Source organism: Plectropomus leopardus, chromosome 19 (genome assembly GCF_008729295.1).
Source record: "Plectropomus leopardus isolate mb chromosome 19, YSFRI_Pleo_2.0, whole genome shotgun sequence".
In the NCBI taxonomy this organism is placed as follows: domain Eukaryota; kingdom Metazoa; phylum Chordata; class Actinopteri; order Perciformes; family Serranidae; genus Plectropomus; species Plectropomus leopardus.
The window spans coordinates 27,494,020-27,518,493 of NC_056481.1; the positions used below are offsets into that span (position 1 = coordinate 27,494,020).

General features: G+C 40.2%; 1 protein-coding gene across 3 annotated transcripts in view; it reads left to right on the forward strand.

The window, feature by feature from the left end:
- jmjd1cb (jumonji domain containing 1Cb) overlaps positions 1-24,474 on the forward strand; it is a 175,036-nt gene that overhangs the window by 126,435 nt on the left and 24,127 nt on the right. For 2 of the 3 annotated variants that reach the window (XM_042508073.1, XM_042508074.1), the window contains exons 4-12: positions 2,325-2,430; positions 2,650-2,774; positions 3,605-3,748; positions 7,889-7,930; positions 15,668-15,938; positions 16,975-17,529; positions 17,615-17,969; positions 19,374-20,376; positions 22,473-22,670. In XM_042508073.1, the coding sequence (XP_042364007.1) occupies positions 2,325-2,430; positions 2,650-2,774; positions 3,605-3,748; positions 7,889-7,930; positions 15,668-15,938; positions 16,975-17,529; positions 17,615-17,969; positions 19,374-20,376; positions 22,473-22,670 (2,799 nt within the window). The remainder of the gene's footprint in view (positions 1-2,324; positions 2,431-2,649; positions 2,775-3,604; positions 3,749-7,888; positions 7,931-15,667; positions 15,939-16,974; positions 17,530-17,614; positions 17,970-19,373; positions 20,377-22,472; positions 22,671-24,474) is intronic. The other variant, XM_042508075.1, reaches the window with a different exon arrangement.

The window sequence follows — 24,474 nt, forward strand, 5'->3', positions numbered from 1 at the left end:
TACTGAAATAACAAAACATATTTTCTGTTCATCAATGATTCACATGTGATGCATCTCCTTGAAGGCTACCCCAGCTGAACTGCACATGCACGTGCACTCACACACACATACACACACACACACACACAGAAAAACTGAATGCACCACCAGTGTGGTGGCTGTGGTTTGGTTTCTTCTTCCTCTCTCTGTCATCTGTCAGCATCGTGTATTTTGGTGGTTTGTGTGTTTTTTAGGTGCTGAAGATGATTTTATTATTTTTCTTCTGTGTTTTTTTGATCTTTTTCATTAAACAACAAAATAGACTCTCCCACTTCTCTTGATTCTCTGTTTCACCCTCTCTTCCATGTCTCTCTTATGGCTCCCCTCTATGCTGTTGTGCATCAAAGTGTGTGTGTTTGTAATTTTTTTTTTTCCATAGTGAATTCCAGCTGTGCTTTGTTTATTCACATGACTGTACTTCTGTTTCTGCTCTGCACTTCTTGTATGTATTTACAGGAAAATACTCTTCGATTCTGTGCAGTTACTGTATGATGGTCTCATCATTTATGGAATGAATTGTTCCTACGGGAATCACAATTTGATTAGAGGGATTAGAGTATTTGTTTCTGTTGTGTATGTGTGTATTTCACTATTGATTGCTAGCTGCTTGACAGAAACCCTGCTGTTTATCTTCACTATGTTGCTCAGAATGGCAAGCAGCACAGCAGTTTCTGTTTCTCACATGGGAATAGCTGTATTTCCTTAAACCTCTTACCATATAATAGTACATCACAATAACAACAGCACTGACTTCGATGTTAACATATCACTGATGCTGAGATACTTTGACTGTTTTTTTTTTTGTTTTTTTTTAAGAAATCACCAAAAACTGATTACTAAAGCCAAATGTGCACAGCAGCTCACAAATTACAGATTGTTTCAAGGTGATGGTGGCCTAAAGTTGTGTCAGTGGTTCTTATGTCTGACTCCACCAATAGGTGGCGATACGCCTCCTTTCAGCTAGTTTCCATTTGACCTTCTTCCAGTTGACCTATTATATCAAACCGAACGAGTTATCAAGTGGTAATTGGGTTACATATCTAATGGTAACGACATGGATAACTTTTCGGTAATACACATTTCGTATGTACTCTATGCTTTACTTGGCACCTTTGTCTTGTTTTGTTTTCTTCCCTTTCTTCGTCTTTGATAGGATGATATTCTGTGGTGGAAATGAGGAGCAGAGACACCGGTTGAAGCTTTAATCAGGAAACGTTTATTACAAGCACTCGGGCCGACACACGAACAAGGGAAACATACAAGTGGCCGTTCGACAACGAACAGAGTAAAGCCAGTGGTATTTATGCAGATGTTATGACATAGATGGTTGGGATCAAATTTTAACATGTCAGGAACTAAGGTTCTTCTGAGAAGTGAGGAATGTGTTTGTGCTACTAAATCTTCTGGCACTGGTCCATCTCAGGTATCTATGGTCAACTTGCAGGCATTAAGACTTCACTATATATGGGTAACTCTTTACTTGAGGTAGACATAGAGTCCCGAACTAACTATGGAGGATGCATAATCCTAAAATACATACTAACAGTCTTATTTTATTTTTCCCGGTTTTTCAAATTTATTTATTTTTTCATCTTTTGGGTCAAAGCCTGGCACTATGGGACTATTGAGCATTTGCATAACGCCTAGGCCAGTTCAGATCCTTTGGAAGTACATACATTAAAGAGTAAATTGATTCCCAACAGAATTATCAAGGTGTGTTAGTCTGACTTGAAGAAATTCTTCATATGATTTCAGTTGGATTACATGTTAACATGTATTTTAAAAGTCCACTTTTAGTTGGACTAACACAATAATTCCAGTTTTTTCCATCATCATGTCAACGCACTGAGTGTCTCCTCACTGACACTTCAGCTGAAGAACAACTGCATTGTAGCAGCAGTTTTTGCCTTCATATAGAACAGTTGTGAGATTACAGCTTCACAGAAGTCCTGAAGGCTCCTTTAAATATGGTTTCTGAATATGGACAGGGCTGGAAATTCACACCAAACACCAGCCAGATGTTTGGAAAATGTGCAAGTGACTGCTAGATTTGCTTAACTCACCAGCCAATAAAACAATGATAAACTAATGAGTGGCTGGTAATTTTTTGAATCCAGCAGCCACAGTGACAGGTGGACAAAAAAGTTAATTGTTTAAAAGTCCAGTTTTAATTGGACTAACACAATAGTTCCACTCTTTCTAACACCATGTAAATGTACTTTGTGTGTGTTTGATGCTGATCCTTTTATATCCTCTGCGTGTGTGTGTGTTTGCGTGTCTTTCAGGATGAGGTGGACAGTCAGAACCCAGTGTTAAGAGACAACCACCAGCTCCATGAAGAAGTGAGGGGCTGGCTTAAAGACCAGAAGGTGCAGGAAATTTTTATGCAAGGTAAGCTTTTTATGAGGCTCTTTATATTGCCAAGTATTACACTCTGAAGACATCATTGTGCCAGTGAAATAGTTTGCTCCCTGTTTGGGTCATGGTGTTCTGGTGACTGTGCACTCTGTCTGCTCAGTCATGTAACGACTGCAACTAGTGTGTGTGCCTGTACTAAAGTTTTATTCTTGCAGCAGTGGGACAATAACTCTTGTTTCCTGTTGTGTCCAGGTCCCTATTCATTGAATGGCTACCGTGTGCGAGTGTACAGACAGGACTCGGCCACCCAGTGGTTCACTGGCATCATTACACACCACGACCTCTTCAGTCGAAACATGGTCGTTATGAATGACCAGGTACACAGACACACACACACACACACACACACACACACACACGGAAAGTTGATTAAAATGCATGTGTGGGGAATGACATGATGATACAAATGTAGAAATCAGTAAGTATTTGGTACCTGATGTTGTCACTCCCCTTTTGTATGTGACTTTTTGGACAGAGTCATATAGCTATTTTTGCTCTTCAGCGCAGTGCAGCATGATCGCTCAGCAGCTAAACTCATCCATTTTTTCACAAAAATGTTTCTGTGCTCATCCTAAATGAGCAGCTAAAAGAGAGATAGCTACATACTCGTTTAGAAAAAATGTTGGGGGAAATTCAAAGGGTTTACAGCTGACTTTTATCCTGCACTCCTTCGTACTGATACTCTGTCAACATAAAGAATAATCATCTGAAAGTAACCTCAACATTACTCCAAATCTTTTGACTGTTTGATTAGCTGTTTTTGTAGTTTGTCCCAGTATTTCTGCGCTTTGTCTTATTTTCTGTGGCATTATAGATGAAGTTAGTTCACATATATGTTAATCTTAAAACACCTGGATTGGCTTCAGTTTTCTTGAGCTACATTTATATGCCTCATACTAGTATTTAAACCTCTGAAACCTGAGAAGATTGGTTTGATTGACATTTTGGCTATTATCTTGGTTTGTTTTTTTGGTGACCGTAAGTGATCATATCTATTTTTGCTATGGAGAAAAGGTTGTCAGCACAGTTTTTGTCACAGTTTCCACTAACTACATAACCACAGTGAAAGTGAAGTACAACACCTGTATAACCAGGAGATGATTAGGTCTAATGGACTCAGTGTAAAGTGACTGTGGTGTGTGTTCAGGTGCTAGAGCCTCAGAACGTGGATCCATCTATGATCCAGATGACCTTTCTGGATGATGTGGTTCACTCCCTGCTGAAAGGAGAAAACATCGGTATCACTTCCAGACGAAGGTCACGATCCAGCCAGAACAACAACAGTGCCCATGTAAGTAGACACACTCACACACACACAACATAGATTAGTTACAGCTTCCAAACAACTGACTGTGGTAGTGAGTAGGAGCATATTCAAAAATATACCGACGTATTTAACTCTCTGTAAGCCGTGTTATATATTAAAATGCATAAAAATACAATGGAAAAATGAAGAAAATAAAAATGTTACATGCACAATGGTCACATGTTATGATATGTTTTTTTGGGTGAAAGTAAGTTTTAGAAAGAAAACACTGCCCATAAATTAGAATTAAACTCACTCCTCAAATAACTCAACCTCAAATAAACAGAATTGTACATGCAATGGCTCATACAGGTGATGCCATTCTGTCATCAAAGCACCATCAGTCAGAAGTAAATAAAAAATCAGCTGACATATACACCCTGAATGAAATATTTGAACATACCGGAAGCACTAAACAAAACAGGAAGCATGCTATTTTGGCCAAAAGGGTATTCCATCAACATCTTTAAGGAAATCTGAGCTCAACTGAAAAAGCCACGTTTGACTTAACATCAACTTCCAATAAAGCTCAAACCATTCCACTCACACAGTTCAGACTTGACTAATCAGCATTAACTCAAGCCAGGATGGAATAAACTTCAACTGAGCGTAGGCACGGTACATAAGCAGCCCCGAACAGTCGACTGTCAGAACGAGGATGTTATGTCACAAACAGGAAAACAAGAGCCGCGTTCTTCTCAGCAGTAGAACAGCCCTGCTAATGGAGCTCCATGAAAAGTATAAAGCGATGCATACTTAACAGGACGTGTGAGGCGGCCTGGGAAATATCCTGGCAGACTAAATGCAGAAGTTTAGAAGCCTAGTTATTTTAGATTTGTCAGGCTACAGTCAGACTGTGGCTCTATAATCAGCAGTGTGGACTATTTCAGATGTGTTTGACTGTGCAGAACAATGTGCAGTGTGACATACATTTATTGCATTTGCTGTAGCCTGAAATGTTGAGGTGTGTGAAGCCTGTCAGACCAAACCCATGGTAGGTCATTCTTCTGTTACATTTCAACAGGAAACATCCTGAACCAGAAAAATACATAGCTCCAGGTGAACATTAAGTACAAAAACAATTTCGAGAATGGTAGGAGCCTATAAAGAAGTGTGCAAGGTCAGACACATTATAAACACTGACAAAAAGTGATAGTTGCATTTTGGAACATAAAACAGCAAACCACAATCTACGCAGTCCATTGCTGGGCATGATGGGATATGGGGCATCATTACAATATACAGTCTAAAAACTTAAAAACAAAGGTGATAATGAATTAATGAGGATTAACTGAGATAGGTTGGCCTATGCCAGATAATTAATTGGCTTCTCAAGACAGTAAAAGTGGTGAGACATGATTTTTTTAAAAAATATTTAATTATTAATAATAATGCTGGGTGTAAAGGCAGGCTGCTATACAGAACTGTCTTTGGGAATTTTTTTAACGTAAAGTTAAACTAAGCTTCACAGTTATCCTGCCATGGAGCAGACTAGTTCAGCAGGACAAATTATCCTGGTTACTGAGCTGGGACTCACAAATGTCACGTTCATAGAACTGATCTCTCACTTAAACTAGCAAAACTTATCATAATAATTCAGATTTTTCCTTTGTCCGCTTTGATGGAATACCCCTCTGGTGAGTTAACTGCAGTGTCACAAACAGGTGAATGAAGGTTCATCCAGTCAGTAAGCTTTCTGCATCAAAGTGCTTTACAGTGTTGCGTGGGCAATGTCCCTGGTCCATAACTTTATAATAAAATGACAACAGCTTCAACACATGAACGGTTCTCTGAAATTAGACCAACACTCATATTTCACATTTTCTACATGTTGTGTCATACACTTCAAATGGATTACATGATTGTAGGACAGTTATTTTTTAATTTAAAAAATAACAATAATAATAATGCATTTTATTTATAGGTGCCTTTCTGGACACTCAAGGTCACCTTACATCATAAAAAATAAACAGAGTTTAAGAAACAAATAAGAATATCAGTAAAATACAATTTAAAAAGATTTAAGAGAAAAGAAAGAAAGAGAGGAAAATGGACAATGGTGGTGGTCAGATGGGCAAGTGGGCGAGTCAGATTTACGAAGGCCAGGTGGGAGAGAGTTCCAGAGTCGGGGAGCAGAGCGGCTGAATGCTCTGCTCCCCATGGTAACAAGGCGAGCAGGGGGGACAGTGAGATGGATGGAAGAGGAGGATCTGAGCGTGTGGACGGGTGTGGCAATATGGAGGAAGTCAGAGAGATATGGAGGGGCGAGGATGTGTATGGCTTTAAAGGTGAGGAGAAGTATGTTGTAGTTGATACAGTGTGTGATGGGGAGGCAGTGGACCTGTTGTAGAATGGGTGTTATGTGGTGGATGGAGGGGGGGGGTGTGATCATATGGGCGGCTGAATTTTGAACTAGTTGTAATTTATGGAGAGTTTTGTGTGGGAGGCCAAACAGAAGAGAGTTGAAATAGTCTAAACGGGAGGTGACAAGGCTGTGAACAAGAATAGCAGTGGTGTGGGGGGTGAGAGATGGTTAATATTACATAAGTGGGAATAGGCGGCCAGGTGACATGATTAATATGGGAGGTGAAGGAGAGGGTGCTGTCGAGGATGACACCCAGACTCTTTACCTGAAGGGAGGGGGAGATGGACGAGTTATCGATGGGAATAGAGCAGTTATGGAGTTTGTTTAATGTGGATTTTGTGCCAATTAAATTAAGTTCTATCTCATTGCTGTTTAATTTGAGGAAGTTTGAAATTAACCAGGATTTTATTTCTAAGAGGCAGTTGGTTAGGGATGAGGGTGGAGGTGAGGAATCGTGTTTTGTTGAGAGGTAGAGCTGGGTGTCATCCGTGTAGCAGCGAAAGTGAATATGATGGTTACGGAAAATGTGACCGAGGGGGAGGAAGTAAGTGATGAACAGCAGGGGCCCCAGGACAGAGCCCTGGGGCACACTTGTGGTGACGGGGACTTGATGGGAAGTGAATAATTTTAACTGAATGAACTGAGTGCGGCCTGAAAGGTATGAATGAAACCAGTTGAGAGGTGCGTTGATGACACCAATGGATGAAAGTCTATTCAGAAGAATGGTGTGTGAAATAGTGTTGAAGGCCACACTCAGATCAAGCAGGAGGAGAATGGGTAGTGAACCCCAGTCAGCAGCGAGGAGGAGGTCATTGGTGATTTTAAGAAGTGCCGTTTCAGTGCTATGGAGGGGACAGAAACCACACTGGAGTTGTTCATATAGATTATTGCAAGATGGATGGGGATGGAGTTGAGCGGCAACTGTTTTTTATCATCTATTAGTCTGTTTTTAATTTTCTAAATGTATTGATTGGATTATTAAATGTCAGCATATGTCAGGCCACTTTAGTGTTTGAAAACTTTTTTGAAAATGTTTTATTGATTTATGAGGCACTGCATGGCTTTGCACCAGACTACATCTCAGAGATGCTTTTAATTTATGCCATGTAAGCTAACAGCCTATCTTTTCAGTCTGGCTTAAATGTTGTGTCTTACATCACAATTGAAGGTTTTTACTTATTTTATTTATCATCCATTTTTAAGGATCCGTTTAGCTTATTTCCTACTTTATTCTTGTTTTTGTCTCTTCAATCAAACTGTCAAGCACTTTGAGTTGCATTCAGTTAGTTTGTAGGGTGCTATATAAATAAAAGTTGATTGATTGATTGATTGATTGAAGCTAGATGCAGCCAATAGGTGACCACTGTTGTGCCAACCGTTAACTTGACCTTTTCTACACTGCATCTGTTTATTGTTTTGTTTCCGTGACATTGGTCAACACAGCATTACAAACCTTCTCAAATCGTTTGTTGTGCAAAGTTCCAAATTAGGAAAATCCCATCATATTGCAAATCTTTCTAGTTCCCTATATCAGGCTCTAGCTCCATTCATGTGATGGTAATGTCAGCAGAACACTGTTTCAAATTTGGAAAAAGCGCACACAAAGCACATATGGAAGGAACTCATTGGTGAATCAGTCTGTTAAGACACTAGAACAGTCATTAACAGGATCTCTCCTTGCCCTACATTTTCTTTATATTCATTCTATTTTGCTGTTTTTCTTTTGTTTTTCTTCCCCTGTCGCTGTTGACTCATTAAAGATGGCGGGAGGGAGACCCGGCGGGACCACTGGCAACACTCAGGTACCCCCCCAACACAAGCTTTCAACCCTACACACCCACAATGTCCACAATACACTGCAAATTCAGCAAAAGCAAAATATCTAAGTGTGTACTCACAGCTGACAGACATGATCTGTGCTTGACTTAAAGGAAAAGTTTCAAAATTATCAATGTCAGGCAAAAAAAATTGACACCTCCATAAACTGTGCAGCAGATTGGCCCTGTCAGTGGTTATTGGTGGGAAACTTAAAAGGACATTTCATCCCCAAATGGAAAATACATATATTTCCTCTTACTGGTAGTGCTAATCACCAATCCAGATAGTTTGCGTGTGAGTTGCCGAGTGTTGGAGATATCGGCTATAGAGATGTCTGACTTCTCTTCAATATAATGAAACTAGATAGCACTCAGCTTGTGGTGTGCCTTTGCCTTTCCAAAAATCATCACCCAGTTACTCAAGATAATCCACAGACCTTGTTGTGAAGTATTTGGCTGTAATGAAATTATTTTATACATCAAAAGTGATAAATACTGTATGTTGACCCACCCCATAGGTGAAAAGGTGCAGAATAAAACCAGTGACACTGATTAAGAAACTTAGCACAAAAGATAAAGGTGGTGCAGTAAAGCGAGGGTTAAAATGCATTTTTTGTGAACTACACCCACCAACCCAATCACAGTGCAAAAGGAAGTGTTCAACTACTGCTAGCTGACCAAGCACCACTGAGCTAGCTAACAACAGCTCAGCAGAAGAGGACACCATAATGCGAACATCTCATGCTGTCATGTGAGCAAGCCTCTCATCCCTTAGTAGATGCACATGTCCATCTGTGCTGTGATATGTATGGTGTGTGTAATTCGGTAGAAAGAAAATAGTTCCAACATTAAAGCTGCTCACAGAGAAGGCAGACATCTTGATGGCTGTTATCTCCAACTCTTGTTAACTCACACTATCTAGATTGTTAAATAGCACTACAGGTAAAAGTAAAAATATGTGTTTTTGATTTTTTGATGAACTGTCCCTTTATATAGACTTAGTCAAAGTAATCTGTTAAACTGTGAGGTTCCAGAACAGGCTAATAATGAAGCGGTATAAGATCCTTGGAGCACTTTTCATGTTTTCAGTATTTTTATAGCTCTCAATGTGTTCTTTGACCTGTATATCTGCCCCCTGTCACAAATGGCATGAGCAGTCAGTGGAGCTAAGGCTTTTTTTAGGGTATCAAAAATGTATCTACACTAGTTGAAACAAAACAGTGACTATTTTGATAACCTCAGTTGAAACCTTTGAATTTTGCACCTGTCACAGAGTAGAAATGAAGCAGTAGAGGATATGAATGCAGGTCCACAGACAGTGTGTGATCGTGATTGGATGCACACTGATTAATGTCTGCCACAACTTGGAGATGAAATGTCACAGTGAAATACTCATTTGAAAAGCAACTCCACCCAGGCCAAACACCCTCCCTGCACTGCCATCTAGTGGTGTCAGTTTCTTGTGCACACACTGCAGTACAGCAGAAATGCTACATCACAGTTTGACATCAGAGCAGCTGTGGTTATGGCTGCTGACAGAAGGTGATCACCCCACAGATGTCAGTGCAGCAGTGGCTTTGTGTTCTGTGGAGTTCCTATCAAACTCAGCACTCTGACATCAAGTCCACGCTGCCGTTCAGAGGAACAGTGACCTCTCTGCTGTGTAGTTGTCGCTGTATGTTGATGTTGCAGTTTATTTTTGTGGGTTGGAGTGAACACCCCCATAGCCTCATCCATCTGCTTCAGTAGCTCAGTGCAGGATCAGGCTCAGTGTGAGAGGTTAGGATTAGACAGAAAGACAGAGAGAGTGAGAGCAGTTCTGCCTTTCACAAATGATGTGCATTTGACTGGGCTGATCAGGAATTGATCTCACTCTACCGGACCATCCATGATGTGTAACTCTCCCATCCAGATGCTCACTGCCTGAGCAGGGCCCTAATAGAATAAAGGGGCATAAAATAAAAATATCTCACAAACATACACATACACTCACATCAGTTCCAACATATATACACAGTACCTATGTGGACATCAGTGTTTGTAAGCACTAGCATAGGATCTATACAGTTTTTATTAAAAAAAAAACATGGAGGAAAAGGTAATGACTAACTTGGAAAGAAATATCACACAAGTTTCAAGAAATTAGAAAAAAAGTGACAAGGAAATTAATGTAATCTCAGAATTAGTTGGGGAAAGAAAGGAAGGAGGGGGTAGAAACATTTGAAAAAGGAAACATTTTCAACAAATCTTTAAGGTATATCTACTATAAATGTAAATCCTTAAAAAAATAATATCTTACAGAGAAAAAAATTATACATACATTTTCAAAATAATTTTTTGCACTTTTTTTGCTTATTTTCAAGTAAATTTCATATATACTGTGTATATAGTAGCGGTTTAAATAGGGGATTTATTAATTATTTAGCAATTAATTCAAATTATTTATTAATTAACTAATCAATACCAAAATACGTAACTATAACTCATAATGCAAAGTTATGACACAGAAACATGAATGGTATAAAGATGAAGTGGAGTAATGGGACTCAACTTCGGCTAACAGGAACAATAACAATAAGTTTACATTGAAAATTAGAGTTTAAAAACCTCACGATGATCAAGCAGATGAAAAATTAAGATTAAAGAAAAGTAAATGTCAAGTTGAGTAAAGGTATACAAGTACTAACATCAAAATATAACAAAGTATGAAAGTACTTAATATGACCAAAGGTCTATCAACAAAACCTTTTATTAGAAAATCAAGAATTGCATGATTACAAAACAATATAGAATCTGCACACAACAGTGTAAAGGAAGGATAATTAAGATACAGATAGAGGAGATGTATATCAAAATGCAAGTCTGTACTAAGAGTCTTTCACTTCAGTGTGTAGCACGCTGCTAGCAGAGGGTTACGAAAGGTCGCACCTGTCCACACACACACAGACACAGCTTGTGTTTGTGCGTTTGGCCTCAAAATCTGTAGGTAAGCAGAGTTCCAGTTCTGTAAGTGTGAGACCTCCACACAACATTTCAAAGTACGTTTTACTTTGAATATGAAAGGCAGTTAATGTGTTCCCCTCTTACAGTCTGGAGATGTGCGGGTATGTCACGTGTTGGTTGTGCAACAAAGACATAAACTGTCAGTTTCTATGATGTAGAGATCTCCTGATGTGTCCTTGAGTCTCTGCAGGAGCTCAGTTGACAGCTCCTCACCCCAAATGAGTCGTAAGTTAACTCAAACTGTCGGTCGGGCAATAAAATCTGTCGTAATTTAGTTCTGCTTAAAGTTCAACAAGGCAGTTAGGTCCATTAGCTGACCCCGAGGTTCATCTAAGGAATCTCCAAACGAAGTTTCAGTTTTAGGAAGGCATTTGAATATCTTCTTATCAAGAGTTGTCCTCATCATCCACTACAATAAATGTATACATATATATATATATATATATATAGACATACACATATATATACATGCATGCATGCATTACTGACACATTATTCTACTCTTATGAGGTTAACAACAACACAAGAACAACCTGACACCTACTGCTGAGAGTGTGTACTTGACCTTTCTGGATATCGTAGAATGCATGACTGTGTTATCAGAGGCATAGAAACCAGATTCTGACTGTATTCATAACAGAAGTAATATGTTATATAATATAATAGTTATATGATTTCCAAGCTGGTTTGTCTCTGAATAAGGGGATTCATGCAGGTGTTTTTGACTCCTTTTGATCTACAAATGACAAATGGACTCACATATGTGGTAAAAAAGTAGTAGGAGCAGCATCAGTCAGTCTCTGTTCTCTTTAAAGAAGATCTCCCTGTAGAAGGCACAGCTATTGTTTACTTCTCAGCTAGACAGATCGTGGCTTCTTTTGTTTTGCATGCAGCATCACTCCACAGCTACTCCGATAACCCCTCACTTTACCTCCCTCAGCTCCAACCCACACATCAGACAGAAGCAGTGGAGCGGATCTGCTGGTGGTTGCTGTTTCTTGAAAATACAGATTAGAAGTTTAGATAAGTTCCCTAAAAATGATTTCACTATTAGCATAACAACTGCATTGTAAAGAATTGATAAAAAGAGTTATGAAGACAATAATCATACTTGATTTTACATAAATTACTGTTTGCCAAGCTTCAGAAGTCCAATTTACTTTACTTTATGAGTTTAGACAGTAAACACTGCAGTAGAAGAATTACTGCCATCACCAGTTTCCCCACACTTCATTTAAATAAATAGTAATTTTAGCACACATAGAGGCTGCATATTTTCACATCTTTCAGCCATACCAGAGATGGTGATTGTTGGAATGGTAGAAAGACGAACAAAAACTGTTAATGTGAGTTTTATTTTGTTTCAGTCAACTTTAAATTAAGTGTGTTTTACCATGATAAAAATACAGTTTATTAAATGGAGTCTGGTAGGTTTGGTGATTTTGGGGCTGTTTCTTGCTAAACAAATGGATCTTACTCTTAAACAAAGAAGGTCTATCTCTGTGTGGATCCTTTGCATAATGTTGGTCGACACTTAGAACAATCTGAGCCTGTCAGTGACAAAAATAAGCACTTTTAGTGGACGCATATTGATGGTGCAAATATTCCTCTAGTGGGTACAGTATAACCTGTTTCACTACATAGGAAAATAGTGTCCAGTTTGAAAAACACTAAACGTGACCTTTAAGGGTGTAATTCCCACTGGTGCCACTCCTGTTTTGTAAAAAAAAAAATAAAATAAAAAAAAAAGCAGTCACTGGATATAAAAAGAATCTGCTGCAGCACAGTTGAGAAGCAACATTCCTTAACCTCTGGCATTGTCTTCACACAGTATAACATGCCATAGGAACTATTTAAGACTACACCAACTCAGTCTTACCATTAGAATTGTCCTGTTGCTCTTTTACATGACTGTGGATTGGAATGAATGATTTCTTTGTTGTGTGTCTGTAAAACTGCACATTGGATTGGAAATGAACATTGACTTTAGGATTTCTAACTCGCGGTTGTTTACATTGATATCATAGTCCTCCAAAAGTCGGCTCAGATACTAATCAGACAAATAAAACTTAAAGTTGTAAGATTTGGTATTTGGTGTAAAACGGTTTGCCTGTCTGAAATTTGGATCCACAGACGACAGTGTCATCACTTTGTATCCTCCCTGTAGATGCTCTGTCTGCACTGCAGGTGGCTTTCACTTTGACTTGTTTCAGGAGTTTTTTGCCTTCAAGAGCTTTTTCTCCTCAGCAGGGAAACACATGATCATTTGACTTTAGGTCAGGTGACTGACTTGGACAGTCAATAACATTCCACTGTTTGGCCATTTAAAATTAAAAAGTAAGTTTGGTTGCTTTATTTTTAGCCTAAGATTGAACCTTACAACTGAAAGTTAGAACTTTAACCTCAGGATCATGTTTTCATTTTCTATCCAGTGTGTATGTGTGGATAAGCAAAGATGGACAGATGGATGGATGGATGGATGGATGTGTAAGAGTACAGTCAAAACAATGAAAAACACATTACCCTCTAATACTTTCTGACTGTGCTGTAGATGTCTAGTTAAAGTTAGTGTTTTTACCTGTTTCTTCAGTCATTGTGGATTCACAACAGCATTTCTAATTTCTGTAGAAATCTAGCCCCTGTAGAAGAATGTTAAATAAGACAAACTGCTCAGAATTTACACATAGTTCATTGATGTGAGCAAGTGTCTGGATGGCTTACCCTGCATTTTAATTGAAGATAACAGATATGTTACCATGTGAATGTTGAGCTTAGAATGGTCCAACAGTTTCTGAAAGACTGATATATCTTATTAGCTCATTGTGCTGTACAGCAATACAGTTTCTTCAAAATGTGTCTCTAATATTCTGTCCTTTACCATTTACATACAACATGGAGACACAATCTGATATATACTTACTTTATTAAGAGCACCTGTCTTAACCTTTTGAGACCTGGAGCAACTTGACTCTCTTTGTGCTGCGTTCAGACGGCTTTCACAAATATCTAAACCTCTGAACTCTGAGCACATTGGTGCAATTTCTTTAAAAAACAAAAAAAGGCAATAAGCAACTAGGTGATAAATGTTTCACAAATTAAAGTAAATTAGTAGATTTAGAAAATTATTTTTAAAAAGCCAGGGAAAAATGTCAAGGGAAAAAAGAAAAAAGCCAGGGAAAAAACTATATTTACAATTAACTATATTATGTCTTTCTTTCTTTCTGTCTTGTTTTTTTTAATACTAAATTTCAGGTGTGCTAATTTTCTGTCCTTTTTACAAATTTCTTGCTATTTTTGGGGTCATTTCCGCTCTCATTGCCTTCCTCTCATGTTTAAAAAAAAATCAAGCCAAACTGCTTTCAAAGAGCTAAACATCAAACTGATGGAGTCTAATCCAACAGCCCTGAAATAAAGCATCCTGAGCACTTGTTAGTATGGATGAGTGGTGGACACATCGATAGCCATTTGTTGTATTAATAATTGAGCTTTAATGTCTTCTTCATTAGCTCAGCAGCGCAGGCTGGTTGTGGATCCTGTTGGTAGATTCAGCTGTTGCCATGGAGTTGGCTGAGGTTGTTTGAGGATATGCTGCTATTTTTAGGCCCATAAACAACTGAGGAGGTTTTAGGCATGAAACATATGTATTTGTAGTACCTGGCTCTGTAGCATCAAGACAGAGCAGGTGGGCAGGAGGTAGAAACTGAAACTTCTCACACACTGATTGACAAATAATGTCAGCTATCCATTATTATTGTTGTTTCTTAAGCATTATGACATCACTGCAGGAGCCCAGCATCAGCAGACTGCATCACCACACTGCATCCTCCAAAATGATCATTCAGTTGAATTGACACCTCTCTCACTAAAAACAGAACATTATAACCTTCAAGGAGGATTTACTGCTGAGCTGATGGATTTAACTTCATTAGATTTAGTTAGATGGACCAAATAACATTGGCTTAACCCTTTGAAACCTTAAGCAGCATCACTTTTCCCACTTTTTTTCCTATTCAGATGCCTTTGATAAGTATTTAACCCTTTGCAACCTGAGCAGACTGGTTTTAATTTATTTTTAAAAACATAGGGAAATTTTGAAAATTATTTTTAATAAAAGAGGGAAAAACTTAATTTATAGCAATCATAAGTATGTGTTGAAAATGATGTCATATGCTAAAGGAGTTTATTTCATGTCATTTCCTTTTTTTCATTTTCCTTTTTCCTTTCTTTTCTTTTTTTAATTTCCAGGTGATTTTCTTGTACTTTCTTACTAATTTCTTGCCAACTCTTTAAAACCTGAGTAGATTGGTTTGATTTCCTAAATAAAAACATGGGGAAAAGAAGTCAACGACCAACTTGGCAAGGAATGTCCCACAAATTGGAAGAAATTAGTAAAAGGTGAAAATTACCTAAAAATTAGTTGTTGTTTTAATTTTTTTTAAAGAGGAGGATTATCAAAAAACTGTCAAAAAATGTTATTCATAGATTATATTTTTTTTTTTTTAATATTTTATTTATTTATTTATTTTTAAATTATGTGACAGAATGAACACAAAAAAACAAAGTTTTTTTTTTTTTTTTAAAGAAATCAAACCAGTTTGCTCAGGTTTGAAAGGGTTAAACTGTAGAGGTTACTTAAGTATGTACATTCATAGTAATGTTTGTAAGTAACAGATATGTATGTCTTTGCATGAGCTAATGTGACTGTTTTACTCCTTGCAGAGTCATTATACACGAGCCCAAGCCAACAGCCCCCGCCCCATCATGACCTCATCAGGCCCCAACCCGAAAGGTTCCCAGGGGACGCTGGCCACTCAGCAGCAGAGCCAATCACAGCAAAGCCAACAAGCAGCCAGCCAATCGCACCACTCGCCTGGCGGCAGCGGAAGGGAGCAGAGAGAGCAGCGCAGCTCCCGCTCCTCCAGAAGGAAAGGATCAGATAGCAGCGTTCCAGAGGAGGACAAGGACAGGAGAGAGGAGACCACAGGGAGAGGTGAGGACAGTCACCATCAAACACAGCTGTACAATCGAGATCAGAAAATGTGACTTTACTCAGACTGCAACTCTTTTTTTTCCATGCCCAAATTCTCACACACTTACTTACATATTAATTTGACTCAATCTGAATAGAAGCACATTTTTATTAATGATCTAACTGGGTTTATGTTTACAAAGTTATGATAAATTATTACATTATAAATTGTTCTGGCCCCCAGATGCTAACAGCTAATGTTAACTAGCTCTCCGCATAGTGATGTCAACACTGAGTTGTTCACAGTATAGGATTATCATGGGAACAATAGTGTCCCCTGACACATTGACAGTGAGTTTTCAGCATCCTTTTGTCCTGAAGGCATCCAGAGGAAGATTTCTGTTTGTCCCAAACACGTTTTCTATTGTCCCCAAGATGATGGGACGCTGTAATCTGTGCAACATTGTTGTGACACAACAGTAAAACATCGGCCACTGCCACAGGTAAATGTCATTTTATAGCTGATGATGGTCAACACAGTGAATAACGGCCAATGCAGATGTTCTGCCCATAAGTCTTAATAATGATAATAATAATAATCTGTACCAAACACCCCTCAGCAAATGTTAGACCTGTCAACAGTGTCAACACAGCCAGTAGTGCTAACATAGTTAACAATGCTAAAGGGTGTTTTGTGGCTCGAAATGAAGCTGCTGATCCTCTCCGATGCTGATAAAACACACTGAATCAGCCAAAAAGTCACCGACAAGGGCTTACTAGTGCCAGACCACAAAATCCGGGTTGACAGACACTCACAGATGGTCCGTTATTGACCAACAGCCAACCATAGGCTTGGTGTGTTAGGGCCTTTACATTGCACTGTGCTAGTTGTCAGTCACCACAGGAAGAAACACAAGTGTCCACAAAGCAGTCATCTAAGTTATATTCAAATAAAGTCATTGCAGGTAGACATTTAAATGATCTGAGGCTGTTTTTGCAGCAATTGATTTGAAATGCAGTATCTTACTTGTCTGTTTTTCATGATCATTTGTCCCAGACTCGAAGTCAAAGGCCAAGCAGGCGGTGAACAAGCGCCGGAAGGGTGAAGAAGATGAGAAGAAGGCAGGCCTAAAGAGGCTAAAGACTGACATGACCTCTGATCTGTCAGAGAGCAGCGACTCAGAAAACCCACACAACAAGAGGACCGCCCACTCCTCTTGCTCTTCGTCCTCCTCAACGTCTTCATCCTCCTCCTCCTCGTCCTCTTCCTCTTCCTCAGAGCCCAACTCTGAGAATGAGCTAAAGACTCGCAGCAGCGATGTGAAACAAAGCAGTGTTTCTAAAAAGGAGGATGAGGAGAAGCCTTTGATGCAGGGCACTAAAATGAACGATTCCTCCTCTCTCATTGGTCGCCTGTCCCCGTGGGCGGAGCTCCAGGCAGCAGAGGACAGCAAGAAAGGTGTGGTGAAGGAAACGAGCAAAATGACAACAAAGGAGGAGGAGGAATTAGTTGCAGTAACACAGATCACCCAGTCTCCGCGGCAACAGACCCCTCTGATGTCTGACACCATCCAGGGTGGCAGTATGGAGAGCACCAAGAACACTGTGAAAGGTGCAGGCAGCCGATGTAACTGTTAAATATTATCTAAAATATTATCAATCAGCTCAGTGTTCTTACAGTGTAATGTTTTTTTTAGCGTCATCTCGATCCCAGACGCCATCACTGTCACAGCTCCATGGCGGCGGTGTGATCGACATTACCGAAGACGCCCAGGCCACGGTGCACCAGGAGAGCTCAGAGGCAGTGTCAGCACTGCTCGCCTCACAGAACGCCGAGTCCACGGCACTCTCTCCTTACCTCCCCCTCAACCCCTCTCCTGTCTCCTCGCCTCCGGTCCCTCCTTCTCCCTCGCCATCAGAAGGTGGCCGCAGGACGGATATTGAGCCTCCCATGCAGCAGTCGCAGCAGCAGCAGGGCATCATGGGAGGCAGCATGACAGCATCCAGGAGCTTAGGCAACAAGATAGAGTTTGCTCCTTCTGAGGTCATCAGGTACGAACAGAAGGCTTTGAGTTATGATTAAGTTTATTTCTTCCAGCCAGGTGCTAAATGTTACAACACCTGTTTCTTTTTTAAGGTCCTGATATGAAGACTGGGCAGCAGGCGTAGTTTTTAGATAGTCCATCCTGTTCTCTGCAATAGTCCCTGTCGATGACAGCAAACTTTTTATTTTTTTATTTTACATGTGGGTGTGTCAGTTTGTATCATTCCCCTTTCTAAATTCAGTTTTTATACTTATCTGTGAACGTAGTACAGGTGGAGCTCTCCAGGAGTTCTTTTTTCCCCAGCAGCAGTTTGTAATTCTCAGGGTGGATAATTGACCTGTTGATCCAATCAGCCTTTTAGACCCAGCAAAATGAATGGTTAAGTGTCACTTTTAATGAACCTGACATTCTGTAGCTCCATCTGTGCCCAGAGTAGACTCTTTGCTGCAAGACTGTGGAGCAATCACTGAGTGATATAGAAGTATATTTCAGCAGTACTTGTAATTATTGGTTCAGCTCCAAAAATATAAAATCTATTTTTGGCAGCAGATTTTTTGATCATGGTGTGCCGAAAATAAAGTGAATGCAAGAAACCCTGAAATTCTTTAGAGGTGGACACCGACCAACTCAAACTACTTGACTTCCAAAAGCTGAATACCGCAAATATTGAAAATGCAACTCCTTAGAGGCGCTTTAATATGAAGGACACGATGAATAAGACTTTTTAAGAAACCAAAACGTAACTGAATTAGTGACAGTGAAGGCTACACCTGTACTTTGTGAATCTAGGGTTATGCAACAGTGACAAAACCTAACTAGCGTTATTGCCACGGTAGCGACTAGTCAGTGGATGGCAGCCACCGTCACTCAAAGCAGCCATGTCTTTAATTATGCATAACTTAATTTTTGTTGTTGAAGTTGTGGACATTTCAACATAGCGTACAGACTCACTTTTGGAGCCAGTCTCAAGTGGCCATCTGATGAACTGCAGCATTTGACACCTCAGTGTTGGCTTCGTTTTTCAGTCCCGGCCACTGTGCTTGACAGCAACTGGTGAATCATTTGTTTGCCTTGAAATTGAAGTCATGAACCCATTTTTCTTAGACACACCAATTTTGTAGCCAATGTAGTTGTTGCTTCTGCATGTAGCATACCTGTAATTATGCACCACAAGAATGAAAATAACACACATTTCTGTGGTCATAGCTAAAAAGGCGCCACGTTGTGTTATGCACACATGGCTGAAATGTGAAAACGTAATCATAATAGAGATTTGAATAAAAATATTCTCTCACCAAAAGGAGCAGTGGTTGAGGTTAAATAGCATCATCTTTCTCTATTTCAAATACAAATATATGGATCATTTTGTACAAATGTTTGTAAAATTCTTTTTTCTCTGTGCCTTTTTCAGACCTGTCACGTCGATGGTTGAAAATGCAGTGCTGGTGGAGAAGGAGAAAATTGTCCTTCCTCATCATCTTCATCATCATCATCATCAACAACAACAACAACAGCAGCAGCAGCAGCAGCAGCATCATCCACAGCACACACAACCACAACAACACTACACATCTGTCCACCCCAGCATTAAGAGCCCGTCTCTCTGTGAGGAGACGAGAAAACACCAACAGCAACAACCTCCACTGCACAAGATGAACACAGTCCTCCCCCCTGACTTAGCCAAATCCAAAATTAGCCCCAACCCAGCTCAGCTCGACCCCCTAAAACAGAAACCCCAGCACACCAACAACTCTCAGAGCCACCCCTACCCCAACACAAACCCAGCTGACTTTCTCAAGGCTACGCCCCACCCGGGCCTGCTGGACATCTCCAAACCTAAACCAAACACCTCCCCAGAGGTCTCCAAACATAAAATACAGAGATACCCCGATACCTCCCCACCTCCCATAAGCCGTTTGTCAGCTAAAGTAGAAACTGCAGAACCTCCACGGTCTGGTTTCAAGCCGGTGCCGGCACGGTCGGAGTCAGGTGGAGTGAGCACGAGCAGCAGCAGCACCAAGAGCCCCCTGATCATTGACAAGAATGAGACCTTCACTGTTTACAGGGACCCAGCACTGGTCCGCTCAGACGCAGAGAACTCCGTCTCTGCCACCGTCTCCTCCAACCATGTGGCAGCTTATCTCCATCCCCACCTGCACACCCTCCACTCCCCCTCCCCTCACTCCCCCTGCCTCACCTCCACATCCCACCCCCATGCTGCCTCCCACCTCCTCGCCCCTCCCCACACCTCTGCCCTACCTCACCCACATCTTTTGCCACCTGGGGTGCTCCCGGCCATGCCTCCCCCCGGCGCATCTCTCCTTGGGGGCCACCCTCGGCTCGACTCCCCCAGCGGCCTGGGCCACCTCGCCCTGCCTCACCCAGCAGCCGCACACCAGCAGCAGTTCCTACAGGTCTGACTCCTGAGATATTATCACAGCACAAGACTGTTCTGTAGAATCCAGCTCTGGGGGTCGAATTGGGGGGAGGGCAGATGGGGACAGGGAGATTTTTGTTAAGAATTATTTTATTTAATAACTTTATTTATATAGCACCTTGAAAAAACAGAGTTTAAAAAGTGCTTTGACAAACAAATCAAAGAAAAATGGGATACATCAACAACAACAACAGAAAGCCACAGTCCTATTGAACATTAGCAAGGTGAAGATAGGCAGAGTTAGGATGAAATTAAAACCAGAGGACAAATAATGCAAGATGTAAGTTGTAAAATGTCAAACAAAAGGAAATAAATTAAATTAAAAATAGATTCAAAAGGTAACATAAATAAAAAGAAACAAAAAGAAACCACATAACAGCTAGTCTATAAAATGGGTTTTAGGAAGTGATTTAAAAGAAGTCACTGATTCTGCAGCCTTATCTCCTCAGGCAGGTTGTTGCAAAGCCAAGGGGTCCTGATGGCAAAAACAGTCACCTTTAGATTTAAACCTTGGCTATGTTCGAAACGGTGTACAGCACACTAAAGTTGGACTCAGTATGCAGTATGCACTACATACTGCATACTACGTTCCACAGTAGTGTGCACTATAGCTGTTTAGTTCTGCAGTATGCTGAACCAGGCATGGCTGGTTTCCGGAAGCAAACAATAGCAAAACCTCTACCGCGTAGCATCCATGTACAGTTCGAAATAGAGTAAACAAATGATATATATAGAGGATAGTGATGAAGGTTTACCTGTGAGATGAATAATGCCTTTGTAACGACTGGAAGTGACTAGATGTACCACTGTTACGTCCGCATTACTGCCGAGTTCCCCGGTATTAATTTAACTTTGCTTGGGACACACACTATTATCCTCTTTATTCTGCTTCAATCATACAGGGTGCCCTTTTAAACTTTCTGATTGTATCTTGTTCATGTGAAAGCCCAGGCTGGTTTGGTGGTATCATGAACCATATCCCCTTTACAGCAGCCAAATATTTTTAATAAAATACGTAAAAATTCGCTCATGTCGGGATGGCCTCTAGCTCAGTGAGTAGAGCATGTGCCCCATGTAGGCAGAGTTTTTAGCTTCAGCCCAAGTACAGTTTTGGCTTGCGGTCCTTTGCTGTGTGTCATCCTCGTTCTCTCTCCCCCTTTCCTGTCACTGTCTGACTGCACTATAATAAAGGCATGAAAAGCCAAAAAAATAATCTTTAAAAGAAGAAAAATTAAAAATAAATATGCTCATGTCTCCTGTATAGTTGTACTCTTATTAACATACATTGGTATGTGGTTTACCTGATAAAAGTAATGTAAATGACCTTAAAAGATAAAAATATGATTTTAGCAAGGTCTAATTAATAAAGTGTAACACTAGGGCAAGCCAAGGACTCCATCTGGTGACTTACGTTTGCCCAGCTGTGTGATGGCTGTGCCAGAGCCACAAGGTTTTTTTTCTGAATCAGTATGACATCTGGGTATTTCTGGCATGCTGTGGATTTCGCTTTTGTTCTCTTACTGCATACTGCATACTACGTTTTGACCAAATCAGTACGTACTGCTAGTATCATCTTCAGAACAGCCAGAAGGGCCCCACCTGAGGATCTAAGGCTGTGAACCGGCTCATAGGGGGTTAACATTTCTGTTATGTAGCTGGGGGTCAGACCCAGAAAAACTTTAAAGGTGATCAGTTAAATCTTAAAATCAATTCTTAAAAGAACGGGGAGCCAGTGGAGGGAAGCCAGGATAATGTGATGGGTAATGTGATGTCATCTGTTAAAACCTGTGAGAAGCTGAGCTGCTGCATTCTTAACTAGTTTGAGGCTGGAGAGTGATGTTTAAATTGATGCCAGAGAGGACAAAGTTCCAGTGGTCGAGTCTGGAGAAAATGAGTGCATGAATTACCTTCTTTAGGTCTGAGTAAGAGCGTATTGATTTGATTATGGAGATGGTTCTAATGTGCAGGAAGCATATTCCTCCCAGTTTATCAAGTATGAATATTCCAGTTGACCATCATTTGCATGATCCTCTTAAAAAGATACTTAACCCAAACATGTGTCTTGGTTTTTAGGGTCAGGGCCCCCCTCCACCTCCTCTTCTCACCCAGGCTCACAGCGGGGCAGCAGGACTGGGCCTGTACCCCATCCTCTGGCAGTACCCTAACGGAACACCAACCTCCTATCCCCCAGGGCTCAACCTGCCTCCCACAGCCAAGTGGGTCCACCCTGACAATCCTGTTGCTGTCAATTCAGATGCCTCTCTCAGGAGGGTAGGTGTACACTTATTGGCCTGTAAATGTCTGAGTTTTGGAGAAATTGTTCATGTCTGTGTGAAATCCTATAATGTCTCTTTTCACTACTAGTGTGTACTGCTACTGCCCTTACAAAGTATGTATGCATGCAGTCTGCACACAATCAGGACATACTACTTCTTAAAACTGCACCCTGAACTTTGACCCTCCTGCTAATATATCTGTTACTATGGAGATAAAACAAAATGCCATTCACAGAACTCACAAGAAATGAGGGTTAACCCTGCAAGTTCTGCTGTTGTTACTTTGCAGAGTTTAACTTATAATGGCATACTTTGCAGATTCTAACATTTTATAATCATTAAATTAGTTTACATTAGTCTATGCTTTTCTCAGTGATTGTTTTTATTTTTATCATTTTCTATTGTTGGTAATCCGTGATTATTTTGTTCACTTGAACAATTTATATTTCTATTATTACCTTTTGACAGATCATGCAGTCAGTGAGCTGTCATCTGTTTGCGGCTCGGTCTTTGTGACGAATCAGCCGGACTGTGGGCCAGAATAGACAGAATAGCACACTGGTTTATTTATTTATTTTATTCAATGTTTATTTAAAAGGAACACAGCATATTAATGAACATGAGTATAAAATACAAATGTAAATATGCCAAATTAGCAGGACTGCTAATTTACATCCATAGTCCCTTGGCAGGTAACAGACAATAGCAATACAGAAAGAAAAAAAGAGAGAAAAAAGGAATACAACAATGCATACTGCAAAATCTAATTAGATGTAGGGCTTCCTGGTAATTTTTGCATACTGCATGTGACATACTATGTATTAGTACATAATTTAAAAGAAATCTCCTTGAAGAAGTTGAGAGGGAATAAGTAAAAGCTTCTTGAGACCAAATCAGATGTAGCTCCTGGGCTCTTTAAAGAACACTCCTCCTTGAAAATGACTAAATATACTGCTCTTACAATGATTTTTTACATGAGAACTTTTTGTGATGAAAATAGCATTTACTTTCAAGTTTTATGCCTCTGCATCGGTGACAGCCGTGTTCAGAGTCATTTTCAAAGTCGCTGTGGCTGCTGCCACTGTGTCCCAGGAGTAGTTTCATTATTCATTGTCTCTGGAGGACATCCAGGATTTGTCCTTAAGTGACATCGCTACAGTTTGGTTCTCTGCTCAAAGAAACAGGTCCAAATCAACTAATTTAAATTAAGTTGTACACTCATGAAGGTCTGTAGTTTTATTGAGATGTAGAACAGCTTGTAGTGTTATTTTACATATGAGCACTGGCTGATGTGTATGATCTGTCTTACACCATTTGACCTTTTGAATCATCAAAGCTTTAATTTCTTGAACCCTGAAAAGAGCTAAGAAGCCTAATAATAGCTGAAACTAGTGACCTTAGAGCTGTGAGTAAGGGAGCGCTGATTATGTGTCCTCACAGCCACCAGCCAATCACAGCTATATGTCTACAGTGCAAGACAGTGGCTGGATCCCAAGTCCCTTAAATTGCATCCTTGCTTCCCTCACTTGTGTCTCTTCCTTGAGTCTAAGCCCTGCCCACCAGGGATGCATGGAGAGATGCAAAGATGCAAGAAACCACGAGAGGAGAGCGGAAATGAGCACAGACAGTTTAAGAGACATCAGATGTCATTTCCTTTAAAGCCTGTTTCTGATAAAGGCAGCAGCCGATCAGCTGATTGGGCCGCTGCTGGTCGTCTGGGTGCACTAAGCATAATGTGATGCCCACACAGAACAGAGGAAAAGCCACAAAACTTGACAAACTCTGCATATTGTTCCACT